We start from the raw sequence: 26,876 nt of genomic DNA, 5'->3' as shown, positions 1-26,876 counted from the left end.
GTGGGAGTCAGTGAGGGAACAACAAACATGACATTGCGGTGTTCATGGAGTAGAGGCGAGTTTAATGCCACATTTAGGGTGAGCACAAAGGGCCTACGGAGTCATGTAAAAATAAGGGTAGTGACTCAGGGATGGATGCGCAGGAAGAAGCAATATCAAAGCTAAAACTTAACGAGTAGGGGTTAGCCAGTGAGAGGGAGAGAAGCACATTCCAAAAAGAAGGGATAGTGTATCAGTGAGGATCCAAACAAGAGACAAACCACTTAGTAATTTCAACAGGGAACGTTTAATATAAAAAATGATGAACTATAACAGGAGATCAACTATAAAGATGAGAAAAGAAATCCAAATACCCTAAGGTGCAAGATTACCCAAGAAAGGTTACCCAAATGGGTAAATCCCAAGGCTGGGATTCAGGTCTCATTGAAGGAGATGTCGGAACTGCAGTCAGAGTTGCCCGGCCAAAGCTAGTCCGTGCTACAAAGCATGCAAACAGGAACTACCCTTCAGGAGTGCAGGGAGTCCTGTCTGATAAATGGATGTATAGGGAGGGTCAGGGAACAATGAGCCCACCGACAAGCAGAGCAGTGCAAGGCCTCCAGTGTATCATATGCACATGCAGAAGGATGCAACAAACCCCGTAGGGATACAGCAGAGTTAAGACTAAGGACTGGATGCAGAGAGTGAGTAGGGTGTCAACAGCATTTGCTAGGGGCATGGTATCCATTTTAGAAAGGTCACTGGCTGAGGCCCGGACTGCATGCTCTGGAGTGCACAGCTGGGAAGAGTACTTCTGATGCTGGTGAAGCGGGGTTAGCAAGGGAGGAAGAGAAAGGAAGGAGATAGGAAGAAGAGAAGAAGAAGGAAAGGAGGAGGAGAAGGAGACGGAGAACACAAAGACGATGAAGATGAAGATGAAAGAAGACGAAGAAGAAGAAGAAGGGAAGCAAACCGGAACATGGGCCAGGGCCAGCGCTCAATCTCCAGGCTAACAGGAACAACCCTCTGGGACACAAATGAGTTGAGGTTGGTAATTGGATGCGCAGAGGAAGTCAGACATACAGGACTCAAACTTCTCTGCCATCCATCGTGCTTCAATCACACCTTCTTTAGCAACTTTGGACCCCCCCTCCCAAGTTACCTCTTCTGTGGTACTGTCTTCAGACTTCTCTGTCCCACCTTCTCATTACTATCTCATCATCATTTAGTAATTCTTTATATTTACTTCCACTGTTTAAAATACTATGTCATATCTGTCTTCCGATTGGACCCAGACTAATATAGAGGCCAGGGAGTTGCACTCTTTGGATTTGTCTTCTAGAGGATCTACCATAGAGAGCACAGTTGAACTGCAGCTCAAAATGTAGACAGCTGCTACATTTTCATATCCACCGTAGCACTCACACCAAGGCCTTGTGTCTCTGCTAGGCTGTGTCCAGCCAATGACTTAGCACAGAAGGAATACTAAAACCAAGTCATTTCTGTCTCCCGTAGGACCCCTCTACAGGCAAGCTTCTGATGGGGACTCAAGATCAGAAAACCCCGAGGGCCTGTGCTCTGATTCTCCAACAGGGGCTTGCCCTGAGATCCACGGTACAACTTTTCCCCACCACTGACACCATGAATAGCATAGGGTCTACTGGATCCTGTGACCAAAGCAGTGAGGACTCCTAAGCACAGCCTGCACCTGCTGCACAATTCATCTGCTCTGAGACCACTGAAGTCTTGCATTCCTTAGTTTCACCAAGGTGTATGGATGAAACGAGTACTCAATGTAGGACAAGGTTTCCCAACCTTGTACCATGGACATGGTGGATTGTTGTGGAGGCCTCTCTTGGGTATGTTTACCAGCACTCCTGACATCGACCCACTAGATGCCAGCAACATCCTCAGTTGTGAGGATCGGAAATGTCTCCAGACGAATCTATTGTTAGCAGTGTCTATAGCTAATAATACTGCATTGTATACTTAAACTTTGCTAAGAGGGTAGAGCTTATGTTAAGTGTTCTTACCAATTAATTAATTAATTAATTAATGAGACCAGGAAGAGACTTTGGGAGGTGATGGGTAGGACTATGGCTTTAAGGCATTGATGATTTCACAGAGGTCTATACTTATCCACAAACTCACTGAATTCGATACATTAAGTATGTACAGCTTTTGACATGTCAAAAAACAGGTCTCCAGACACTGCCAAATGCTCCCTGAGGAGCAGAATTCTTCTCCCACCACCCCACCCCCAACGCATTGAGAATTAGTGGCGTAAAATATGCTACCTCCAGAACCCAAAGAGGTCTCCCAGTTTCTGTCTTTGTGAAAAGGTATTCAAAATGTGGCAATTTTTCTTTCACTCCTGCGAGAATATCCTGGCATGCCCACTGGATGCCTCAAAACTTCACGGATATGTCAATTCATGCCGTCTTACCAAGGGCCCAAAGCGTTATAGCCTCTTACTGATCCTCATGTCAAATTAGCATGGTGTCAATATGATAGGCCAATGAGATATTCTGGGGATGTTCAAATGGTCTAGCTCCATGAGTTAATAAAACGCTGAGGCAAATTAAATGAATGAACACTTTGCCTATACTCTATGAATATGAACTATTTCTGATTCACTAGCGGACTAGAAAAGAATGCATTTGCCAAATCAGTGGTGACACATACCATGTACCTGACGTCTTATCAATCTGTTCTGGAAGCAATAAGAGGCGCACAATAACTATGACTGGAATTACTCTTTGTTTAAGTTGACAGTAACTACAGATATTTGCCACAATCTATCTTGTCTCTGAATGGGCCAGACTAGTGAATCAAGCAGAAATGTGATAGAGCTCACCAGCCTTTCATCCTTTAGCACTATCCCACTGCACCTCTGCTAGGATGCAGGGTTGTTTTTGGTATACCCTACCAAATGAAGGCTTGGAGACAGTTTCAGAGGTTTCTGCTTGGACTCTCTAAATTTTTTTTTCTCAGTTATATTTCCTTATTCAGGAGAGACACAGAAAGAAAGGCAGAGACATAGGCAGAGGGAGAAGCAGGCTCCCTGCTGGGAGCCCTATGTGGGGCTCAATTCCCGGACTCTGGCATCAAGCTCTGAGCTAAAAAAGAAAAAACTCACAATTTCAACAAGAAACACTTTTAGCTACTGTAAAATCATACAGAAAAAAAAAAACTATTGCAAATGACATCAATCTATATTACAAAGGATTCTGAATTATACTATACAATGTTCTTCACCTTGTCCTGTCAGAGTAATTGTTTTCTACCTAACCGATCACATGCTGACATTTTTCACTATACTTATAAATACTCTTCTTATTAAGTTAAACTTTCCGCCTTGAGAAATTGTTACCACTCTCGACCAAATACTAAGATTCACAAAAAAAAAACCTTACCTTTTAGCGTAGTCAACTGCATTTATATTTGCTTTTTCTACTAAAAATGCCACCATTTTCTCTTTTTTTTCATTTATAGCAAGTAAAAGCGGTGTGAGGCCATCCTGTAGGAGTGCAAACAAAATTTATAATTTACAAAATTACATATTTGGATAATGAATCGTAAAAATTCTGAACGATCCTGTAACTTAAACATGTAACATAGAAAGTAAATAAAATTAGCCCTTTCGTTCTCAGCCCTCCATGGTTTCACCAGCTGCTCCTTCTTTTTAAAATACTGCTTTCTCACGGAGCGTGGGTGGCTCAGTTGGTCAAGCATCTGCCTTCAGCTCATCAGCTCAGGTCATGATCCCAGGGTCTCAGGATGGAGTCCCACCTTGGGCTCCCTCTGCAGCAAAGAGTCAGCTTCTCCCTCTCCTTCTGCCCCTCCCCTCCACTCGTGCTCTCTCTCCTGCTTGCTCACTCTCTGTCTCTCTCAAAAACATAAAGTCTTTTTAAAAACTAAAATAAAAATAATAAAATAGACCTCCTCTTCCTCTTCAACAGATTACCTGCAGTCATTCCACAAACTCGCTTCAAACATTGCCTGGCTCCAAGAATCTTTGCTTCGCTCACAATATATATCATGGTATACCCTAGTTATTTTCTTCTGCACCATCTAAACCAAAAGATTCTAGAGGGGAGGGGTTATTTTTTATCTCTGTATCTCCACTCTCTAAAACACAGTAGTAAATATTTAAAGTATCGTTACTGATTTTAATGGATATCTCCGGAGTAGTGTTTCTTCAATTATATTCCAAAGAACACATGATTTGCAAGAGATACTGTGCCCCAAAAGAAAGATTCAATGATCATCTATGTTTGTGAAACATTACAAAACTGCACTATACATCTAGCACAAATGAACCCCATTTACATTTGCTTATCCCCATTTGACAATTCCTTCTTTTGTAGCAAACATTAATACTTGAGAAACAAGAGTTCCCAGGGATATAGTTTTAAGAACTTTCCAATAAAGGTAAGGGTTTTCTCCAGGTTGTACAAACTTGCTGGATTCTCATCTATCAATGGTATGGGGATCCCAGATGTCAACATAAAACACTCCAGCTCCAAATGAGTCACTAAGGAGATGGACTCTGAATGAAAAGAGCTAGGTTTCAGGGCAGCTGGGTTGTGCAGGCAGTTGAGGGACGCTTGGTTTTGTCTCAGGTGTGATCTCAGGGTCGTGGGATCCAGCCCCACATTGGATTCGGGGCTCCCCTGGCACTGAGCACCAAGTCTGTTTAAGACACTCTCTCTCCCTCTCCCTCTCCACCTCCCCCACCCCCACAAGCCTGTGCATGTGTGTGCTGTCTCTCTAAAATGCATAAAGAAACCTTTTAAAAATTAAAAAGAAAAGTAAATAAATAAAAATAAAAGAAAGAAGCTTCAAATGAATTTTGACCACTTAATACTAAATAATCTTTGGTTAAGGTGGGCCCACAATGAGATGAGCACTCGGTGTTATTCTTTATGTGGGCAAATTGAACTCCAATAAAAAATTGTGGGTTTTTTTGTTTAAAATAAAAAATAAGAACAATAAAATATTAAAAATAAATAACTAAATAAATAGTCCTTGGACTTTCTCCTATTATACCATGATAAAGTTTTTTCTTAACTGTTAGAAAGCTCAGTATGAGATTTTTCTCATTTTTACCCTTTTATTCAAATTCAGTTCCATACAACATACTATTAGTTTCAGAGGTAGAAGTCAGTGGTTCCTCAGTCTTATGTAACACCCAGGACTCATTCCATCATGTGCCCTCCTTAATGTCCATCACCCAGTTATCCCATCCTTCCACTCCACCCCTCCAGTGACCTTCAGTTTGGCTCCTATGATTAAGAGTCTCTTAGGCTTTGTCTCCCTCAGTCTCTCTGGTTTAAGTTTTTCTCTTCTTCCCCTTCTCCTCTGTCTTGTTTCTTAAGTTCCACATATGAATGAGATCATATGATAATTGTCTTTCTCTGACTGACTCAGGGTATTACGCTAAGTGAAATATGTCAATGAGATTTTATTCTCAACTATACTCATTCTGAGAACCTAATGCACATCTACTTCTAAAAAAACCGGTTTGTATTCTAGTTTCTATTATCATTGCTATTTTTGATTATTTATAATTTAGGCTAAGTGTAAATCAGAAATAAAAATGTCATGACTTACCAATAAAAATTCTAATACTAGATGAGCACTGGGTGTTTACATGTTGGGAAACTGAGATTAAGTAAAAACTATTAATCACAAATTCTAATACTGCTTTATACGGATTATTTTTAGTATAATAAAAGCTACTATGTAAATTGAGTATTTAGGGAATAATACCAAGGAGAAAGAGAATACTGTCTGGAATATGCATAATCTATCCAAGCAGAACCAGGATTAACCTCACATGGCTTACAGATATTCCAAAAGGTACATGATTACTGTACATATATAGAAAAAATGTTTGTAAAAAAAACGACTTTCAATTCCTAACTTAGAAAATTCATCCCGAGGCACCTGGGTGACTCAGAGGGTGAACATCATGATCCCAGGGTCCTGGAATCGAGCCCATATCAGGGTCCCCATAGAGAACCTGCTTCCCCCTGTGCCTAGCTCTCTGCCTCTCTCTGTGTGTCTCTCATCAATTACTGAATAAAGTAATGAAAAAAAATAAGGTGACAAAGAAACAGAAAATTCAATCCCAATCCTAAGAAATTAACATAAAATACAAAATATATATTATAAATTAATATGGAGTGTCTTGAAAATCTTGAAATCTTTGTCAACATATACCATAAAACAGTAATTGTAAACTCAATGGTTATGGAGGCAAAGCAGGTGACACGAGTCAGTGAAGACCCTAGGCGGGGACACGAGCAAACTGGAGACACACGCCTCCTATAAAGGGACAGCCTCTGCACAGCATACCAAACAGCAGCATGGGCTCAAGGTACCAGAAGTGATCTGTAAGAAAAGCTCAAAATCCAGAGTTCTACATGCGTGCCATAATTTTAAGTGTTAGCTCAACTGACAGTGGAAACTAAATACATCCAGGGGCTACATTTAGTCTATAGCCTACTTGTGTTTTTCTATTTGCTGTGACTGTTTCCAATGGCCGTGCGTAAAACAAATACTTGGACATCAAACCTTTCCTAAAGCATCAGGATCATGTTTTACCAACAAATTAGGCCCCACCTTCTAAGGAAAATTGCTGTGAAGACTCATTAACACCTACTGTCAGAATTTTCCAATGCTTGTTTCAACTACAATCTATTTGTATTTACTTCCCTCACATTGCTAACCGAACAGACAGGAGTTCAGAGGAATGCTGAAGCAAAGTTATTAAAACAATTACCATCTATATTGTCACTAACTACATGCTGAATGTTTAACACAGTAGTGATTATGCACTATGCCAGGGCCCTATGAATTTGAAAGACATCCTAAGATAGTCTATCGTACAGCTTCAACTAAAAAAGAAGGTTCACGGATTTCTACTGCTGCAATTGGGAAAACCCTGCTTGTAATAATCAGAATGGTAGCAAAACACGTAAAATCTTTAAAGGGTCAGACTCTACTTATTAAAAGACTACTCATAAAGACTTCCCATCTGGGTGCCGGTGAATGACTGATAGTTGGAAGAAAAGGTAATTATTTTTCAAGCCAACGAGATGACCAATAATTTTCATCTGTAATTCTCAAAGAGATACAGACAGATGAAAGGCTAATGTTGGAGAGAGTGGAAGGAAGTAGCCAGTATCCAACTTCAGTTAAATCTCTTCCAGAGATTTAATATTTTTACATCTCTAAATTTGTATATGTATACCTACCCATTCAGTAGTTGTTAGCCAAGAGTTGTATCAGAATCTCAAAACCCTATTTCCAAATTTCTGCGTACACACGTTATTGGATTCACTCCATCGAAATCTTCACGGGACAGTTTAGGCTTGTAAATTCTTTTAAATTCCCTAGTTGACTGTGATTCACCAGCACAAGTCTAGGTGAGAAGTAGTACAGTACACAACCATGCCAGTCTCCCCTTTCACCTATGTGGCCAATTCTCCCTATCACTTGAGGATTCAGCCAAAAACTGAAATGAGTCACTTATCAAACCTGCATTCAATTTCCATGGCTAGAGGTAGAACAAGGTCTAGTAAACTCAAAATGCAACTTGATTCCATTATTTACACACTCCTTACTTCCTTCCCATCAAGACATTCTAGATTTGCAAGCAGAGTTTAGATTCGTATCTAAGTGGCTATAGCTGCAAAATACTATACTGTGTTCTTTCCTCTGCTTGTCCACTTTTTGTTTTTTTTTTAAGATTTCTATTTATTTATTCATGAGAGTCTGAGAGAGAGAGAGAGACAGGCAGAGACATAGGCAGAGGGAGAAGCAGGCTCCTCCATTCAAGGAGTGCCATGTGGGACTCGATTCGGGAGACCATGGGATCATGCCCTGAGCCGAAGGCATATGCTCAATCACTGAGCCACACAGGCGTCCCTTTTCGTGCCCATTCAACCACCAGTTTACTGCCAATCTGATGTCCTTAGAGTCCTCCTAGAATTGATCTCTATATAAGTTTACAACACACTCACGGGTTCGTAAAGTAAGAATTATTATCCCTGAAAATTGAAGACTCCTTACCTAAACATAAACACTGAAGAAAAACAAACACAATCCAAAAACCTTGTCTTGATATTTCCCCTCACTTGCCAAATGTCTAAATCACTCTGCATGTTCCTGACTGCTTTCTCCTTTTCCCCTCTTTTGTCCCTCTTAAGTCAAGGCTGATAAAAGATAAACTCCGACCGTGTTAATAAATCACTTTTTGATCAAATAGGAACTTCTCAACAGCAGCAAGATTTGATATTGTAAAATACACTTGTTTTCTGTTTTAAGTCAAAGCCTATTTCCAAGGCAAATTTTGCTTTCCTCTGTTGTTTGACACTAAATAAGAAACAAACTGGGTGAGAAAACATTTTTGAAAATAAAGTTTCAGAACACATTCTGTGTTCTCATAAATATTTGCCATAAATACATAAAAGAAACTTGCCTTCTCTAATGCTTCTTTAGAGGTATCATTATTTAGGGGCAACTGAGTGGCTCAGTCCGTTGAGCATCTGACTCTTGGTCTTAACTCAGGTGATGATCAGAGTTATAAGATCCAGCGCTGCGACAGACTCAGCGCAAAGTCTACTTCAGATTCTTACTCTCTTTCTTTTCCCTCTGCCCCCACAACATCCCCTGCTTGTACATGCTCGCTCACTTCCCCCCAAAAAATAAAATCTCACGGCTGAGTAATACTCCATTGCGGACATATACCACAGATTACTCAACAATTAGAAACAATAAATACCCACCATCTGCTTCAACATGGATGCAACTGGAGGGTATTATGCTGAGTGAAGTAAGGCAATCGGAGAAGGACAAACATTACATGGTCTCATTCATACGGGGAATAGAAAAGAGTGAAAGGGAATAAAGGGGAAAGCAGAGAAAACGAGTGGGAAATATCAGTGAGGGGGACAGAACATGAGAGACTCCTAACTCTGGGAACCAAACAAGGGATGGTGGAAAGGGAGGTGGGTGGGGGGTTGGGGTGACTGGGTGACGGGCACCAAGGGGGGGGCACTTGACGGGATGAGCACTGGGTCCTGTGCTCTTTGTTGGCAAACTGAACCCCAACTAAAAAAATTTTTAAAAAGAAAAAACTAAAAGATAAAATAAGTACATAAACCCCAGAGTGTGAGGTGAAAAAAATAAATAAATAAAAAAGCTTAATTAAAAAAAGGAAGGCAGGAAGGAAGAAGTATTATGGTAAGCCTGGGGGGCTCAGTGGGTCAAGCATCTCTCTCTGGTTATGGTCACGATCCCACTCCTGACATCAAGCCCCGTGCATCAGGCTACCTGGCTCAGTGGGAAGGCCTCTTCTTCCCCTACCTCTGCTCTTTCCTCCCTACTCATGTTTGCTCTCTCTCATATAAATACAATCTTCAAAAATAAAAAGTGTTGTTATTTAAAGCAAAAGCTTAGACAGTTATTTCAAAATATTTTCATCCAGGAAATGCTTGAGCTTCCAAATATGAAAAATCGACCCTATCTATGGCACACAACAGTGTTTCTGCAAGGGCAGTGACTGAATGTAATGCACGTCAAAGAAAGCACAGGGAGACTGGCAAGTGTGGTCATCACCAGCTCCCCATGCACACCTACCACCCCACTGAGGAACTACATAGGCTGAGCAGGAGCTACTCTCTGGAATGGGAGGCCTCACCGTGGTACATGGCTGGCAGAGTGGCTACCAGCACAAGCAGATACCACCTGTAGGATGTCATGACCTGATCCCCCTGCTCTCATCTTCTGAACCTTAGGGCCTAGAGTGCCCAAGGCCTATTACAACCTGCTGCTTTCTCCTCCCATTTACATTCACCCAAGCTACTCCTCTGGGTCACGGTCTCCTACTCATCCCCAGAAGCATCCATTTCCTAAGCCCCTGCACACCTTTCGGCCTCCATCATCACCACACTCCCCTCTAGGCCTTCAATCCTTTGTGGGCTCTGAGGGTACCATCTACTCCCAGGCACAAAGGGGAAGATTTTCTTTCTGGGGTGGAAAGGTTGCTAGCAGACAAAATGTTGCCTTTCTACAGGCATTACTTTTCTCTTTCCCTGCCCCTGCCTTAGTTTTCCAGTTGTTTCCAGGATGACAGGACCTGCTGTATAAAATTCAGTGCCGATGTCTTCATATATATGTGTACATATACAAAGAAAACATTTGCAGCTATTTTTATTTATTTACTTATTTATTTATTTATTTATAATGTAAAATACGTTGTAAAAAAAAAAGTTGACCTGTACCTTGTTTCTGATCTCCATATTTACTTTCTTTAAAAGTAGTTTCTGTGCTATTGTGACATTGTCCCCTAATGCTGCATAATGGAGAGCAGTGTTGCCCTTGATGTCTTTTAGATCAGGATTAGCACCATGTTTCAGCAGAATATCTACACATGCCTCATCTTGGGATTGTACAGCCTGTGAGCATTACAACAAGAAACAGAATGTAAATTCTGGGAACTGAAAGGAAACATGCCACAAGTTTCACCAATGAGTTATGTTTAAATGCAAGAAATGTTCATTCCAAGGACTTCAATCCAATCCATCTCAGGCAGATATACCTGTCACCACGCACCTTCAGTAGAGCGGTCGTGTTTTCAACATCACGGAGGTTTAGCTGGCATTTCCGATCTACCAGGAGCTTCACCATATCTTCATGGCCATTGGCACAGGCCAAGTGGAGACAACTCCTGTGAGTGTGAAAGGGCTTGTCAGGATTACAGTGTACCTTTTCAAAAATTGCTAATCAATTCATAGAATTGTAAATGTTAAATACTGCTTATTCTCATGACTCCAAAACAAAGAATTAGTTTACTTCAGACTTCTCTGTCCCACCTTCTCATTACTATCTCATCATCATTTAGTAATTTTTTATATTTACTTCCACTGTTTAAAATACTACGTCATATCTGTCTTCCGATTGGACCCAGACTAATATAGAGGCCAGGGAGTTGCACTCTTTGGATTTGTCTTCTAGAGGATCTACCATAGAGAGCACAGTTGAACTGCAGCTCAAAATGTAGACAGCTGCTACATTTTCATATCCACCGTAGCACTCACACCAAGGCCTTGTGTCTCTGCTAGGCTGTGTCCAGCCAATGACTTAGCACAGAAGGAATACTAAAACCAAGTCATTTCTGTCTCCCGTAGGACCCCTCTACAGGCAAGCTTCTGATGGGGACTCAAGATCAGAAAACCCCGAGGGCCTGTGCTCTGATTCTCCAACAGGGGCTTGCCCTGAGATCCACGGTACAACTTTTCCCCACCACTGACACCATGAATAGCATAGGGTCTACTGGATCCTGCGACCAAAGCAGTGAGGACTCCTAAGCACAGCCTGCACCTGCTGCACAATTCATCTGCTCTGAGACCACTGAAGTCTTGCATTCCTTAGTTTCACCAAGGTGTATGGATGAAACGAGTACTCAATGTAGGACAAGGTTTCCCAACCTTGTACCATGGACATGGTGGATTGTTGTGGAGGCCTCTCTTGGGTATGTTTACCAGCACTCCTGACATCGACCCACTAGATGCCAGCAACATCCTCAGTTGTGAGGATCGGAAATGTCTCCAGACGAATCTATTGTTAGCAGTGTCTATAGCTAATAATACTGCATTGTATACTTAAACTTTGCTAAGAGGGTAGAGCTTATGTTAAGTGTTCTTACCAATTAATTAATTAATTAATTAATGAGACCAGGAAGAGACTTTGGGAGGTGATGGGTAGGACTATGGCTTTAAGGCATTGATGATTTCACAGAGGTCTATACTTATCCACAAACTCACTGAATTCGATACATTAAGTATGTACAGCTTTTGACATGTCAAAAAACAGGTCTCCAGACACTGCCAAATGCTCCCTGAGGAGCAGAATTCTTCTCCCACCACCCCACCCCCAACGCATTGAGAATTAGTGGCGTAAAATATGCTACCTCCAGAACCCAAAGAGGTCTCCCAGTTTCTGTCTTTGTGAAAAGGTATTCAAAATGTGGCAATTTTTCTTTCACTCCTGCGAGAATATCCTGGCATGCCCACTGGATGCCTCAAAACTTCACGGATATGTCAATTCATGCCGTCTTACCAAGGGCCCAAAGCGTTATAGCCTCTTACTGATCCTCATGTCAAATTAGCATGGTGTCAATATGATAGGCCAATGAGATATTCTGGGGATGTTCAAATGGTCTAGCTCCATGAGTTAATAAAACGCTGAGGCAAATTAAATGAATGAACACTTTGCCTATACTCTATGAATATGAACTATTTCTGATTCACTAGCGGACTAGAAAAGAATGCATTTGCCAAATCAGTGGTGACACATACCATGTACCTGACGTCTTATCAATCTGTTCTGGAAGCAATAAGAGGCGCACAATAACTATGACTGGAATTACTCTTTGTTTAAGTTGACAGTAACTACAGATATTTGCCACAATCTATCTTGTCTCTGAATGGGCCAGACTAGTGAATCAAGCAGAAATGTGATAGAGCTCACCAGCCTTTCATCCTTTAGCACTATCCCACTGCACCTCTGCTAGGATGCAGGGTTGTTTTTGGTATACCCTACCAAATGAAGGCTTGGAGACAGTTTCAGAGGTTTCTGCTTGGACTCTCTAAATTTTTTTTTCTCAGTTATATTTCCTTATTCAGGAGAGACACAGAAAGAAAGGCAGAGACATAGGCAGAGGGAGAAGCAGGCTCCCTGCTGGGAGCCCTATGTGGGGCTCAATTCCCGGACTCTGGCATCAAGCTCTGAGCTAAAAAAGAAAAAACTCACAATTTCAACAAGAAACACTTTTAGCTTCTGTAAAATCATACAGAAAAAAAAAAACTATTGCAAATGACATCAATCTATATTACAAAGGATTCTGAATTATACTATACAATGTTCTTCACCTTGTCCTGTCAGAGTAATTGTTTTCTACCTAACCGATCACATGCTGACATTTTTCACTATACTTATAAATACTCTTCTTATTAATAAGTTAAACTTTCATCCTTGAGAAATTGTTACCACTCTCGACCAAATACTAAGATTCACCAAAAAAAAAAAAAAAAAAAAAAACCTTACCTGTTAGTGTAGTCAACTGCATTTATATTTGCTTCTTCTAATAAAAATGCCACCATTTTCTCTTTTTTTTCATTTACAGCAACTAGAAGCGGTGTGAGGCCATCCTGTAGGAGTGCAAACAAAATTTATAATTTACAAAATTACATATTTGGATAATGAATCGTAAAAATTCTGAACGATCCTGTAACTTAAACATGTAACATAGAAAGTAAATAAAATTAGCCCTTTCGTTCTCAGCCCTCCATGGTTTCACCAGCTGCTCCTTCTTTTTAAAATACTGCTTTCTCACGGAGCGTGGGTGGCTCAGTTGGTCAAGCATCTGCCTTCAGCTCATCAGCTCAGGTCATGATCCCAGGGTCTCAGGATGGAGTCCCACCTTGGGCTCCCTCTGCAGCAAAGAGTCAGCTTCTCCCTCTCCCTCTGCCCCTCCCCTCCACTCGTGCTCTCTCTCCTGCTTGCTCACTCTCTGTCTCTCTCAAAAACATAAAGTCTTTTTAAAAACTAAAATAAAAATAATAAAATAGACCTCCTCTTCCTCTTCAACAGATTACCTGCAGTCATTCCACAAACTCGCTTCAAACATTGCCTGGCTCCAAGAATCTTTGCTTCTCTCACAATATATATCATGGTATACCCTAGTTATTTTATTCCGCACCATCTAAACCAAAAGATTCTAGAGGGGAGGGGTTATTTTTTATCTCTGTATCTCCACTCTCTAAAACATAGTAGTAAATATTTAAAGTATCGTTACTGATTTTAATGGATATCTCCGGAGTAGTGTTTCTTCAATTATATTCCAAAGAACACATGATTTGCAAGAGATACTGTGCCCCAAAAGAAAGATTCAATGATTGGGATCCCTGGGTGGCGCAGTGGTTTGGCGCCTGCCTTTGGCCCAGGGCGCGATCCTGGAGACTCGGGATCGAATCCCACGTCGGGCTCCCTGCATGGAGCCTGCTTCTCCCTCTGCCTGTGTCTCTGCCTCTCTCTCTCTCTCTGTGACTATCATGAACAAATAAATAAAATCTTAAAAAAAAAAAAAGAAAGATTCAATGATCATCTATGTTTGTGAAACATTACAAAACTGCACTATACATCTAGCACAAATGAACCCCATTTACATTTGCTTATCCCCATTTGACAATTCCTTCTTTTGTAGCAAACATTAATACTTGAGAAACAAGAGTTCCCAGGGATATAGTTTTAAGAACTTTCCAATAAAGGTAAGGGTTTTCTCCAGGTTGTACAAACTTGCTGGATTCTCATCTATCAATGGTATGGGGATCCCAGATGTCAACATAAAACACTCCAGCTCCAAATGAGTCACTAAGGAGATGGACTCTGAATGAAAAGAGCTAGGTTTCAGGGCAGCTGGGTTGTGCAGGCAGTTGAGGGACGCTTGGTTTTGTCTCAGGTGTGATCTCAGGGTCGTGGGATCCAGCCCCACATTGGATTCGGGGCTCCCCTGGCACTGAGCACCAAGTCTGTTTAAGACACTCTCTCTCCCTCTCCCTCTCCACCTCCCCCACCCCCACAAGCCTGTGCATGTGTGTGCTGTCTCTCTAAAATGCATAAAGAAACCTTTTAAAAATTAAAAAGAAAAGTAAATAAATAAAAATAAAAGAAAGAAGCTTCAAATGAATTTTGACCACTTAATACTAAATAATCTTTGGTTAAGGTGGGCCCACAATGAGATGAGCACTCGGTGTTATTCTTTATGTGGGCAAATTGAACTCCAATAAAAAATTGTGGGTTTTTTTGTTTAAAATAAAAAATAAGAACAATAAAATATTAAAAATAAATAACTAAATAAATAGTCCTTGGACTTTCTCCTATTATACCATGATAAAGTTTTTTCTTAACTGTTAGAAAGCTCAGTATGAGATTTTTCTCATTTTTACCCTTTTATTCAAATTCAGTTCCATACAACATACTATTAGTTTCAGAGGTAGAAGTCAGTGGTTCCTCAGTCTTATGTAACACCCAGGACTCATTCCATCATGTGCCCTCCTTAATGTCCATCACCCAGTTATCCCATCCTTCCACTCCACCCCTCCAGTGACCTTCAGTTTGGCTCCTATGATTAAGAGTCTCTTAGGCTTTGTCTCCCTCAGTCTCTCTGGTTTAAGTTTTTCTCTTCTTCCCCTTCTCCTCTGTCTTGTTTCTTAAGTTCCACATATGAATGAGATCATATGATAATTGTCTTTCTCTGACTGACTCAGGGTATTATGCTAAGTGAAATAAGTCAATGAGATTTTATTCTCTACTATACTCATTCTGAGAAGCTAATGCACATCTACTTCTAAAAAAACCTGTTTGTATTCTAGTTTCTATTATCATTGCTATTTATGATTATTTTATAATTTAGACTAAGTGTAAATCAGAAATAAAAATGTCATGACTTACCAATAAAAATTCTAATACTGAATGAGCACTGGGTGTTTACATGTTGGGAAACTGAGATTAAGTAAAAACTATTATTCAAAAATTCTAATACTGCTTTATACGGATTATTTTTAGTAAAATAAAAGCTACTATATAAATTGCGTATTTAGGGAATAATACCAAGGAGAAAGAGAATACTGTCTGAAATATGCATAATCTATCCAAGTAGAACCAGGATTAACTTCACATGGCTTGCAGATATTCCAAAAGGTACATGATTACTGTACATATATAGAAAAAATGTTTGTGAAAAAAAACGACTTTCAATTCTTAACTTAGAAAATTCATCCCGAGGCCCTGGGTGACTCAGAGGGTGAACATCATGATCCCAGGGTCCTGGGATCGAGCCCATATCAGGGTCCCCATAGAGAGCCTGCTTCCCCCTGTGCCTAGCTCTCTGCCTCTCTCTGTGTGTCTCTCATCAATTACTGAATAAAGTAATGAAAAAAATAAGGTGACAAAGAAACAGAAAATTCAATCCCAATCCTAAGAAATTAACATAAAATACAAAATATATATTACAAATTAAATATGGAGTGTCTTGAAAATCTTGAAATCTTTGTCAACATATACCATAAAACAGTAATTGTAAACTCAGTGCTTATGGAGGCAAAGCAGGTGACACGAGTCAGTGAAGAACCTAGGCGGGGACACGAGCAAACTGGAGACACACGCCTCCTATAAAGGGACAGCCTCTGCACAGCATACCAAACAGCAGCATGGGCTCAAGGTACCAGAAGTGATCTGTAAGAAAAGCTCAAAATCCAGAGTTCTACATGCGTGCCATAATTTTAAGTGTTAGCTCAACTGACAGTGGAAACTAAATACATCCGGGGGCCACATTTAGTCTATAGCCTACTTGTGTTTTTCTATTTGCTGTGACTGTTTCCAATGGCCGTGCGTAAAACAAACACTTGGACATCAAACCTTTCCTAAAGCATCAGGATCATGTTTTACCAACAAATTAGGCCCCACCTTCTAAGGAAAATTGCTGTGAAGACTCATTAACACCTACTGTCAGAATTTTCCAATGCTTGTTTCAACTACAATCTATTTGTATTTACTTCCCTCACATTGCTAACCGAACAGACAGGAGTTCAGAGGAATGCTGAAGCAAAGTTATTAAAACAATTACCATCTGTATTGTCACTAACTACATGCTGAATGTTTAACACAGTAGTGATTATGCACTATGCCAGGGCCCTATGAATTTGAAAGACATCCTAAGATAGTCTATCGCACAGCTTCAACTAAAAAAGAAGGTTCACGGATTTCTACTGCTGCAATTGGGAAAACCCTGCTTGTAATAATCAGAATGGTAGCAAAACACGTAAAATCTTTAAAGGGTCAGACTCTACTTATTAAAAGACTACTCATAAAGTCTTCCCATCTGGGTGCCGGTGAATGACTGATAGTTGGAAGAAAAGGTAATTATTTTTCAAGCCAACAGAGATGACCAATAATTTTCATCTGTAATTCTCAAAGAGATACAGAGAGATGAAAGGCTAATGTTGGAGAGAGTGGAAGGAAGTAGCCAGTATCCAACTTCAGTTAAATCTCTTCCAGAGATTTAATATTTTTACATCTCTAAATTTGTATATGTATACCTACCCATTCAGTAGTTGTTAGCCAAGAGTTGTAACAGAATCTCAAAACCCTATTTCCAAATTTCTGCGTACACACGTTATTGGATTCACTCCATCGAAATCTTCACGGGACAGTTTAGGCTTGTAAATTCTTTTAAATTCCCTAGTTGACTGTGATTCACCAGCACAAGTCTAGCTGAGAAGTAGTACAGTACACAACCATGCCAGTCTCCTCTTTCACCTATGTGGCCAATTCTCCCTATCACTTGAGGATTCAGCCAAAAACAGAAATGAGTCACTTATCAAACCTGCATTCAATTTCCATGGCTAGAGGTAGAACAAGGACTAGTAAACTCAAAATGCAACTTGATTCCATTATTTACACACTCCTTACATCCTTCCCATCAAGACATTCTAGATTTGCAAGCAGAGTTTAGACTCGTATCTAAGTGGCTATAGCTGCAAAATACTATACTGTGTTCTTTCCTCTGCTTGTCCACTTTTTGTTTTTTTTTTTTAAGATTTCTAATGATTTATTCATGAGAGATGAAAGAGAGAGAGAGAGAGAGAAAGAGAGAGAGACAGGCAGAGACACAGGCAGAGGGAGAAGCAGGCTCCTCCATTCAAGGAGTGCCATGTGGGACTCGATTCGGAGACCACGGGATCATGCCCTGAGCCGAAGGCATATGCTCAATCACTGAGCCACACAGGCGTCCCTTTTTGTGCCCATTCAACCACCTGTTTACTGCCAATCTGATGTCCTTAGAGTCCTCCTAGAATTGATCTCTATATAAGTTTACAACACACTCACTGGTTCGTAAAGTAAGAATTATTATCCCTGAAAATTGAAGACTCCTTACCTAAACATAAACACTAAGAAAAACAAACACAATCCCAAAACCTTGTCTTGATATTTCCCCTCACTTGCCAAATTTCTAAATCGCTCTGCATGTTCCTAACTGCTTTCTCCTTTTCCCCTCTTTTGTCCCTCTTAAGTCAAGGCTGATAAAAGACAAACTCTGACCGTGTTAATCAATCACTTTTTGATCAAATAGGAACTTCTCAACAGCAGCAAGATTTGATATTGTAAAATACACTTGTTTTGTGTTTTAAGACAAAGCCTATTTCCAAGGCAAATTTTGCTTTCCTCTGTTGTTTGACACTAAATAAGAAAACAAACTGGGTGAGAAAACATTTTTGAAAATAAAGTTTCAGAACACATTCTGTGTTCTCATAAATATTTGCCATAAATACATAAAAGAAACTTGCCTTCTCTAATGCTTCTTTAGAGGTATCATTATTTAGGGGCAACTGAGTGGCTCAGTCCGTTGAGCATCTGACTCTTGGTCTTAACTCAGGTGATGATCAGAGTTATAAGATCCAGCGCTGCGACAGACTCAGCGCAAAGTCTACTTCAGATTCTTACTCTCTTTCTTTTCCCTCTGCCCCCACAACACCCCGTGCTTGTACATGCTCACTCCCCCGCAAAAAATAAAATCTCACGGCTGAGTAATATTCCATTGTGGACATATACCACAGATTACTCAACAATTAGAAACAAAAAATACCCACCATCTGCTTCAACATGGATGCAACTGGAGGGTATTATGCTGAGTGAAGTAAGGCAATCGGAGAAGGACAAACATTACATGGTCTCATTCATACGGGGAATAGAAAAGAGTGAAAGGGAATAAAGGGGAAAGCAGAGAAAACGAGTGGGAAATATCAGTGAGGGGGACAGAACATGAGAGACTCCTAACTCTGGGAACCAAACAAGGGATGGTGGAAAGGGAGGTGGGTGGGGGGTTGGGGTGACTGGGTGACGGGCACCAAGGGGGGGGCACTTGACGGGATGAGCACTGGGTCCTGTGCTCTTTCTTGGCAAACTGAACTCCAACTAAAAAAATTTAAAAAGAAAAAACTAAAAGATAAAATAAGTACATAAACCCCAGAGTGTGAGGTGAAAAAATAAATAAATAAAAAAGCTTAATTAAAAAAAGGAAGGCAGGAAGGAAGAAGTATTATGGTAAGCCTGGGGGGCTCAGTGGGTCAAGCATCTCTCTCTGGTTATGGTCACGATCCCACTCCTGACATCAAGCCCCGTGCATCAGGCTACCTGGCTCAGTGGGAAGGCCGTTTCTTTCCCTACCTCTGCCTTTCCTCCCTACTCTTGTTTGCTCTCTCTCATATAAATACAATCTTCAAAAATAAAAAGTTTTGTTATTTAAAGCAAAAGCTTAGACAGTTATTTCAAAATATTTTCATCCAGGAAATGTTTGAGCTTCCAAATATGAAAAATCGACCCTATCTATGACACACAACAGTGTTTCTGCAAGGGCAGCGACTGAAGGTAATGCACGTCAAAGAAAGCACAGGGAGACTGGCAAGTGTGGTCATCACCAGCTCCCCATGCACACCTACCACCCCACTGAGGAAATACATAGGCTGAGCAGGAGCTACTCTCCGGAATGGGAGGCCTCACCGTGGTACATGGCTGGCAGAGTGGCTACCAGCACAAGCAGATACCACCTGTAGGATGTCATGACCTGATCCCCCTGCTCTCATCTTCTGAACCTTAGGGCCTAGAGTGCCCAAGGCCTATTACAACCTGCTGCTTTCTCCTCCCATTTACATTCACCCAAGCTACTCCTCTGGGTCACGGTCTCCTACTCATCCCCAGAAGCATCCATTTCCTAAGCCCCTGCACAGCTTTCGGCCTCCATCAACACCACACTCCCCTCTAGGCCTTCAATCCTTTGTGGGCTCTGAGGGCACCATCTACTCCCAGGCACAAAGGGGAAGATTTTCTTTCTGGGGTGGAAGGGTAGCTAGCAGACAGAATGTTTCCTTACTATATGCATTACTTTTCTCTTTCCCACCTCTGCCTTGGTTTTGGAGTTGTTTCCATGATGACAGGACCTGCTGTATAAAATTCAGTGTCGATGTCTTCATATATATATGTGCTATAGTACAAATATATCTACATATACATGTTGAAAAACCTTTTGCAGCTACATTTATTTATTTATTTACTGATTGATTTACTGATATTTATTTATTTATTTATTTATTTATTTATTTATTTATTTATTTATAATGTGAAATACGTTGTAAAAAAAACTTGACCTGTACCTTGTTTTTGGCCTCTATATCTCCTTTATTCAAAAGCAGCTTGCGTGCTATTGAGATATTTCCCTCATAGGCCGCATAATGGAGAGCGGTGTTGTCCTTGAAATCCTTAGTATTTACATCAGCACCTTTTCTGAGAAGAATATCTACACATGCCTCTTCTTGGCATTGTACAGCCTGTCAGCATTATAACGAGAAACAGAATGTAAATTCTGGGAACTGAAAGGAAACATGCCACAAGTTTCACCAATGAGTTATGTTTAATTGCAACAAATGTTCATTCCAAGGACTTCAATCCAATCCACCTCAGGCAGACATAGGTGTGACCACCCACCTTCACGAGAGCTGTCCTGTTTTCTCCATCACGGAGGTTTAGCTGGCATTGAGAAAGTACCAGGATCTTCACCATATCTACACTCCCAATGGCACACGCCAAGTGGAGAGCCGTCCTGTGAGCATGAAAGGACTTGTCAGGAAATTACAGTGTACCTTTCCAAAACATTCAAATTAATTCACAGAATTGTAAATGTTAAATACTGTATTATTCTCATGACTCCAAAACAAAGATTTAGTTTTCTTTGGAAGAAAGTACAATATTTATTAGTGATTCTTCACCGCTCTATTAAAAGAGCAGCCTATCTGTTTAGGAAGAGCATGACCTCAGGAGGCAGCTCAACCTGGGTTTGATTCCCACTTTAACTCTGTCGCTTCACAGTGACCATTTAGCCTTATCGCAATTTCCTCATCCACAAAATGGGCATAAAAATAGTTGTCTCAGGTCGCCTGTCTGGCTCACTCTGAAGAGCATGTCACTCGATCTCGGGAGTCAGGGGTTCGAGACCCCTGTTGGTTATAGAGGTTACAAAACAATAGTAATAATAAATAAAATAAAAGGTACTTATCTCACAAGACCTCTTGTCGTGATCCTTAAATGAGGATCCATGCAAAGTTTTAGAATACTAGTTCCTAGCACAAATATTATTATAGCTATTACTACAACTTACAAAGACCCACTACAATTAGGGAAAACAATCCAATTATGCCCACTTTGCAGCTACGTTTAAGGATGAGCAAGAATACTCTATTTCAATGATTCCAAGATGCTCATTTTGTCACCTTTTAATATCTCTGACATCGGAATCCAATTTCTAATTCAAAATGTCTTAAAACTATAACTGGCATGATTTCTAAAAATTTCTTCTTGGTACATAAATAGTGGGGCATCATACAATCTACGGTGTGTCTTAAGTGAAATAATAGTGACATATACAACAGGTCTGTTGCACTTCTAGTCCTATGCTTGGAATTACATTGTTCAAGAGCTAAAATAATTTTCAGTAGTTGAAAGCATTATGAGAAGAGAGGACTAAAAGAACAAAAGAATGTTTTTAAAGCAACCCTTACTTTAAGTTTCAAGGGATTTTAAGTCAAAAGAAACTCAGGATTCAAATAAACGGGGAGAGTTCTTTTATTTTTGGGGGGGTGGTGGGAAGCTCATTTTACTAAGCATTTTAATTAATAGAAAATGTTTAGATTCATAGAAATCAAGTATTTTCAATTACCAATATTAGTATTTAGTATTATTGCAATGTCAAAAGGGCAGGTAAAGGTAATCTTTTACAATTTCTGATTCAGAAATGTTTTCCTTTGACAGGAAGTTCCAAGGAAAAGCTTCACGTGAGATTAAGTCCTAATACTTCCATTTAAAATTTCTCACCTAGGGGCACCCGGGTGGCTCAGTTGACTGAGTGTCCAACTTTTGGTTTTAGCTCCGGATGATCTCACGGTCATGAAGACAGACGCCCACATTAGGCTCCATGCTCAGGGTGGATTTTGCTTGAGATCCACGCTTTCCTTCTATTCCTCCCCTCCCATGACCTTCTCTTTTTCTTTTTACAATAAATACATCTTTTATCATTTACAAAATAAAATAAAATCTCTCATCTTAGGAGTGCCTGGCTTGCTCAGTCTGTAGAGCATGTGTCCTTAAATGTCCAGCCCCATGATGGGTAGAGAGATTACTTAAAAATGAAAGCCTTAAAACCTAAATACATAAAATTTCTCATCTTGCTCATACTGGGCAACATGGAGTCTTCTTTTTTAAGATTTTATTTATTCATGAGAGACACAGACAGAAAGCACAGACATAGGGAGAAGCAGGTGCCTCACGGGGAGACCAATGTGGGACTCGATCCCAGAACTCTGGGATCACTCTCTGAGCCAAAGACAGATGCTCAACCACTGAGTCACCCAGGAGTCCCTGAAGTCTTGTTAAAATTGAAAAGATCCTGAGTAGACTATGTCTGCTACATAACTTGTGTTCAGGTTTGTCTGAGAAATAAATGGACTGAAAGAATACATAAATTTATTTGGAGAATATAAATAATAGTGAAAGGGAATAGAAGGGAAGGGGAAAAAATGGGTAGGAAATATCAGAAAGGGAGACAGAACATGAAGACTCCTACCGCTGGGAAACAAACTAGGGGTGGTGGAAGGGGAGGAGGGTGGGGGTGAATGGGTGACGGGCACTGAGGGGGGCACTTGACGGGATGAGCACTGGGTGTTATTCTGTATGTTGGCAAATTGAACACCAATAAAAAATAAATTTATTATTAAAAAATTCATTTGGAGAGCTCTGTAGTTTTTAAAGATTTATCTATTTCTTGGAAAAAGAGAGAATGCAGGAGTGCGGTGAAGGGCAGAGGGGCAGAGAGATAGGGAGACAATCTCAAGCAGCCTCCCCATTGAACATGGAGCCCAACAGGGTGCTCAACCCCACAATCCTAACATCATGACCAGAGCCAAAATCAAGAGTCTGATGCTCAACAAACAGCCACCAAGGCACCAAGAAAGTTCAATATTTTTAAAGAAAACTTTTGTGAAGTAAACTAATATTTTTGAAATAGCAATAAAATGTGTATTTGCTATTTTTTAATTTTTTTTCAGAAGAGGGATACAACAAAAATTCTATAAGGTTTTGCAATACCATTTGTATTTTTTATTTTTTATTTTTATAAGGATTTAACCAAAATAAAATCATTAACCGTTCACTTATTAGATGTTATAAAGCTGCACATAATAAAAACATATGTATAGGTCATCCCCCGTGGCGCAGCGGTTGAGCACCGCCTGCAGCCTGGGGTGTGATCCTGGAGACCCAGGATCGAGTCCCACGTCGGGTTCCCTGTAATGGAGCCTGCTTCTCCCTCTGCCTGTGTCTCTGCCTCTCTCTCTGTGTGTGTCTCTCGTGAATAAATAAATAAAATCCTTAAAAAAATAAATAAAAATAAATAAAACCGTATGTATATATTTAATGTATGCGTAATACAACCTACAATACAGATAAAAATATTCCCCTTAGTTCTGAAGAGGCTAAAGGTTGTTAGAAAATACCAATCCTCTCCCATCAATTTTTTTTGAATAGGAAGAGGGGCGCTTAGGTGACTCAGTTAGGCATCTGCCTTTGGCTCAAGTGTAGGGGTCCTGGGATCGAGCCCTACATCATCAGGCTCCCTGCTCCATGGGTTTCTGCTTGTTGTCCCCCTGCCCCTCCCTGCTGCTTGTTTGCCTGGTCTCTCTCTCAAATGAATCGATAAAATCTCTTTAAAGTAAATAAGTAGAAACTATTTTTTGTCTACACAAGATTCATATTCTTGTTCTCCTGGATTAGTTCATTGATAATAAACCTTTCTTAGAATTTTTATGTATCTTTCCTATAGAAATCACAGATTTTAAGAAAATGAAAAATCCACTTAGAATCCAAATGTTTGAAGATAACTAATTTTATATTTGCACATCTTTTTGGCTAACTCAAAACCATTGTCTGCTTATATGTATGTATCATCAAAACAATTTTTCACTCATTTAATGATCCAAAGTACAGCTTTGCATGTTAATGTGTATCAATTATCTCTGCCACATTCAGTGGTCACATAGTAGTCCAGCCTCTGGATACACTGCCATTTACAAATACAGGCCATTAAGTGACTCCTTAATACACTGCTATTGTAAATAGTGCTGAGAATAGCATATTGTATATTATTTATTTCTAATTATTTCCTAAAGATATTTTACATCAATAAGCTTCATGGCTCAAGGAAATACTTATTTTTCAATGTGGTACATAACCACCAAACTATCTGAAAAGTCCAAAACAACTTAAATTTTAAGTAGTATAAGTAACATCATTCCTTATCTTCACAAAGCTTGAGATGGAAAATGGGATTTTATGCCTCTTTTTAAAATATTTTATTTATTTGAAATTAAGAACACCAGCAGAGGGGAGGGGGAAAGAGAAAAGCAGACTCTCCACTGAGCAGGGAGCCTCACCAGGGGCTAAGCTCCAGGACCCAGAGATCATGACCCTGAGAGGAGGTCAGAAGAGGCCAACTGACTCAGCCATCCAGGGGCCCCTATCTCATTCCTGTAATAACTTCCCTGTAAAACGAAGATGTTCTTTTTCTCCAAAACATATGTTGTAAATATTTTGCAAGTACATTCTCTTTTATTTTGCTAATATTACTTTCTGATTCAGAGGCGTTTTTTTTTGTGTCTGTGGCTGAATCAAACTCCAGAATTTTTGCTTTTAATGTCATGAGCCCCTCTACTGCTCGCCCCGACTCCTCCCGCCCGCCTCAAAAGCCCTGTTACCTGTTCTTCCTGTCCCTTTTATTTAAGTCATGTAAACCAAAAACCAGCAACTGCTGTATCTCCTGCATTTTTTCTGTATCGCCCTCAATCACAGCTCTGTGGATTCCCCGGAGATCTTGATATCTGATGTGGTATCCGGGACCGGGGCTGTGGAAGCTGTCAACAGTCATAGTCATAGGCGGCGACCTGACCCTCAGAGGCCTGAGGTTGAAGCCGAAGCGCAGCAGGCCCCACCCATTCCGCGCTGTAGATCTCTTTTTCATAATGAAGCCGACAGGCTTCAGTGACACAGGTTTCACCGCCTCTAGTGCGATACACTCCCGCGCCAGCAATAAGGCAAGTGGGCCTCGCCTCAATGTCTCAGGGACTAAGCCCAACGACTTAGAATCTTCCTACGCAGAACCAGTGTAACCTAGCAACGCTGCTAAATGCGAATGCGCCTGCGCACCTCAGAAGCTGGCATCCCTGCGCATGCGCACAGAGGGCAGTGGCCAAGGGTGCCCAAAGCATATATGCGAGGAGGCCCAAGCCTCTCAAATCTCTGAGATCCCCTGTGAGCTGGCTGGCTTCCCTTTAGAAGTTGGTGGGATGACTGAGAATTTGGGGACATTTGCAAAATCCTCTGGGGTGTGGAAATGTAGTCTTCTGGGCCTGTGAGTGGCTCAGTGGTTGAGCATCTGCCTTTGGCTTCGGTCATGATCCGGGGTTCCTGGGATCAAGTCTTGCATCGCACACCCCACAGGGAGCCTGCTTCTCCCTCTGCCTATGTCTTGCCTCTCTCTCTCTCTCTCTCTCTCTCTCTCTGTGACTATCATAAATAATAAAAATTTTTAAAATTTAAAATAAAAAAAATAACATCACTCATTGAGCCCTGCACCACGCAGGGGGCTGATCAGCTCCCCCAAGTGCCCACACCTGAAAGTCAGCACAAAGGCCCCTCCACCAGAAGAATTGATATCAATCAATTAATAACCAAATTAATAACCAAATTTAAGACATACTTAGATAATAATACACTTATACTTGGTGACTTCAATCTAGCGCTTTCTACATTTGATAGGTCTTCTAAACACAACACCTCCAAAGAAACGAGAGCTTTAAATGATACACTGGACCAGATGGATTTCACAGATATCTACAGAACTTTACATCCAAACTCAACTGAAAACACATTCTTCTCAAGTGCACATGGAACTTTCTCCAGAATAGACCACATACTGGGTCACAAAACAGGTCTGAACCGATACCAAAAGATTGGGATCGTCCCCTGCGTATTCTCAGACCATAATGCCTTAAAATTAGAACTAAATCACAACAAGAAATTTGGAAGGACGTCAAACACGTGCAGGTTAAGAACCCTCTTGCTAAAAGATGAAAGGGGAAACCAGGAAATTAAGGAAGAATTAAAAAGATTCATGGAAACTAATGAGAATGAACATACAACAGTTCAAAATCTTTGGGATGCAGCAAAACCAGTCCTGAGGGGGAAATACATCGCAATACAAGCAGCCATTCAAAAACTGGAAAGAACTCAAATACAAAAGCTAACCTTACACCTAAAGGAGCTAGAGAAAAAACAGAAAATAGATCCTACACCCAGGAGAAGAAGAGAGTTACTAAAGATTCGGGCAGAACTCAATGAAATCGAGACCAGAAGAACTGTGGAACAGATCAACAAAACCAGGAGTTGGTCCTTTGAAAGAATTAATAAGATAAACCATTAGCCAGCCTTATTAAAAAGAAGAGAAAGAAGACTAAAATTAAAATCATGAATGAGAAAGGAGAGATCACTACCAACAGCAAGGAAATACAAAGGATTGTAAAAACATATTATGAAAAAAAAACATATTATGAATAGCTATACGCCAAATGGACACATTTCTAGAAAGCCACAAACTACCAAAACTAGAACAGTAAGAGATAGAAAACCTGAACAGGCCAATAACAAGGAAGGAAATTGAAGCGGTC

The 26,876-nt window shown here is 40.4% G+C and overlaps 1 protein-coding gene across 14 annotated transcripts in view; it reads right to left on the bottom strand.

Moving 5' to 3' along the window:
• Positions 1 to 208: 208 nt before the first annotated feature.
• LOC140629751 (B-cell lymphoma 3 protein homolog) overlaps positions 209 to 26,876 on the bottom strand; it is a 78,251-nt gene continuing 51,583 nt past the window's right edge. For 7 of the 14 annotated variants that reach the window (XM_072819324.1, XM_072819321.1, XM_072819322.1 and 4 more), the window contains 5 exons: positions 13,099 to 13,202; positions 10,606 to 10,720; positions 10,275 to 10,448; positions 3,396 to 3,499; positions 209 to 3,098 (listed from right to left, as the gene is read on the bottom strand). In XM_072819324.1, the coding sequence (XP_072675425.1) occupies positions 3,056 to 3,098; positions 3,396 to 3,499; positions 10,275 to 10,448; positions 10,606 to 10,720; positions 13,099 to 13,202 (540 nt within the window). In that variant the 3' untranslated portion in view covers positions 209 to 3,055. Of the gene's footprint in view, positions 3,099 to 3,395; positions 3,500 to 10,274; positions 10,449 to 10,605; positions 10,721 to 13,098; positions 13,203 to 20,261; positions 20,436 to 20,592; positions 20,708 to 24,908; positions 25,689 to 26,876 lie in introns of those variants that run through there. The other 7 variants (XM_072819334.1, XM_072819333.1, XM_072819331.1 and 4 more) reach the window with 2 other exon arrangements.

Source organism: Canis lupus, unplaced genomic scaffold (assembly GCF_048164855.1).
Source record: "Canis lupus baileyi unplaced genomic scaffold, mCanLup2.hap1 Scaffold_109, whole genome shotgun sequence".
NCBI classification, from domain to species: domain Eukaryota; kingdom Metazoa; phylum Chordata; class Mammalia; order Carnivora; family Canidae; genus Canis; species Canis lupus.
Note: the sequence above shows the minus strand (reverse complement) of the source record. Positions and strands in the feature narration are given on the sequence as shown.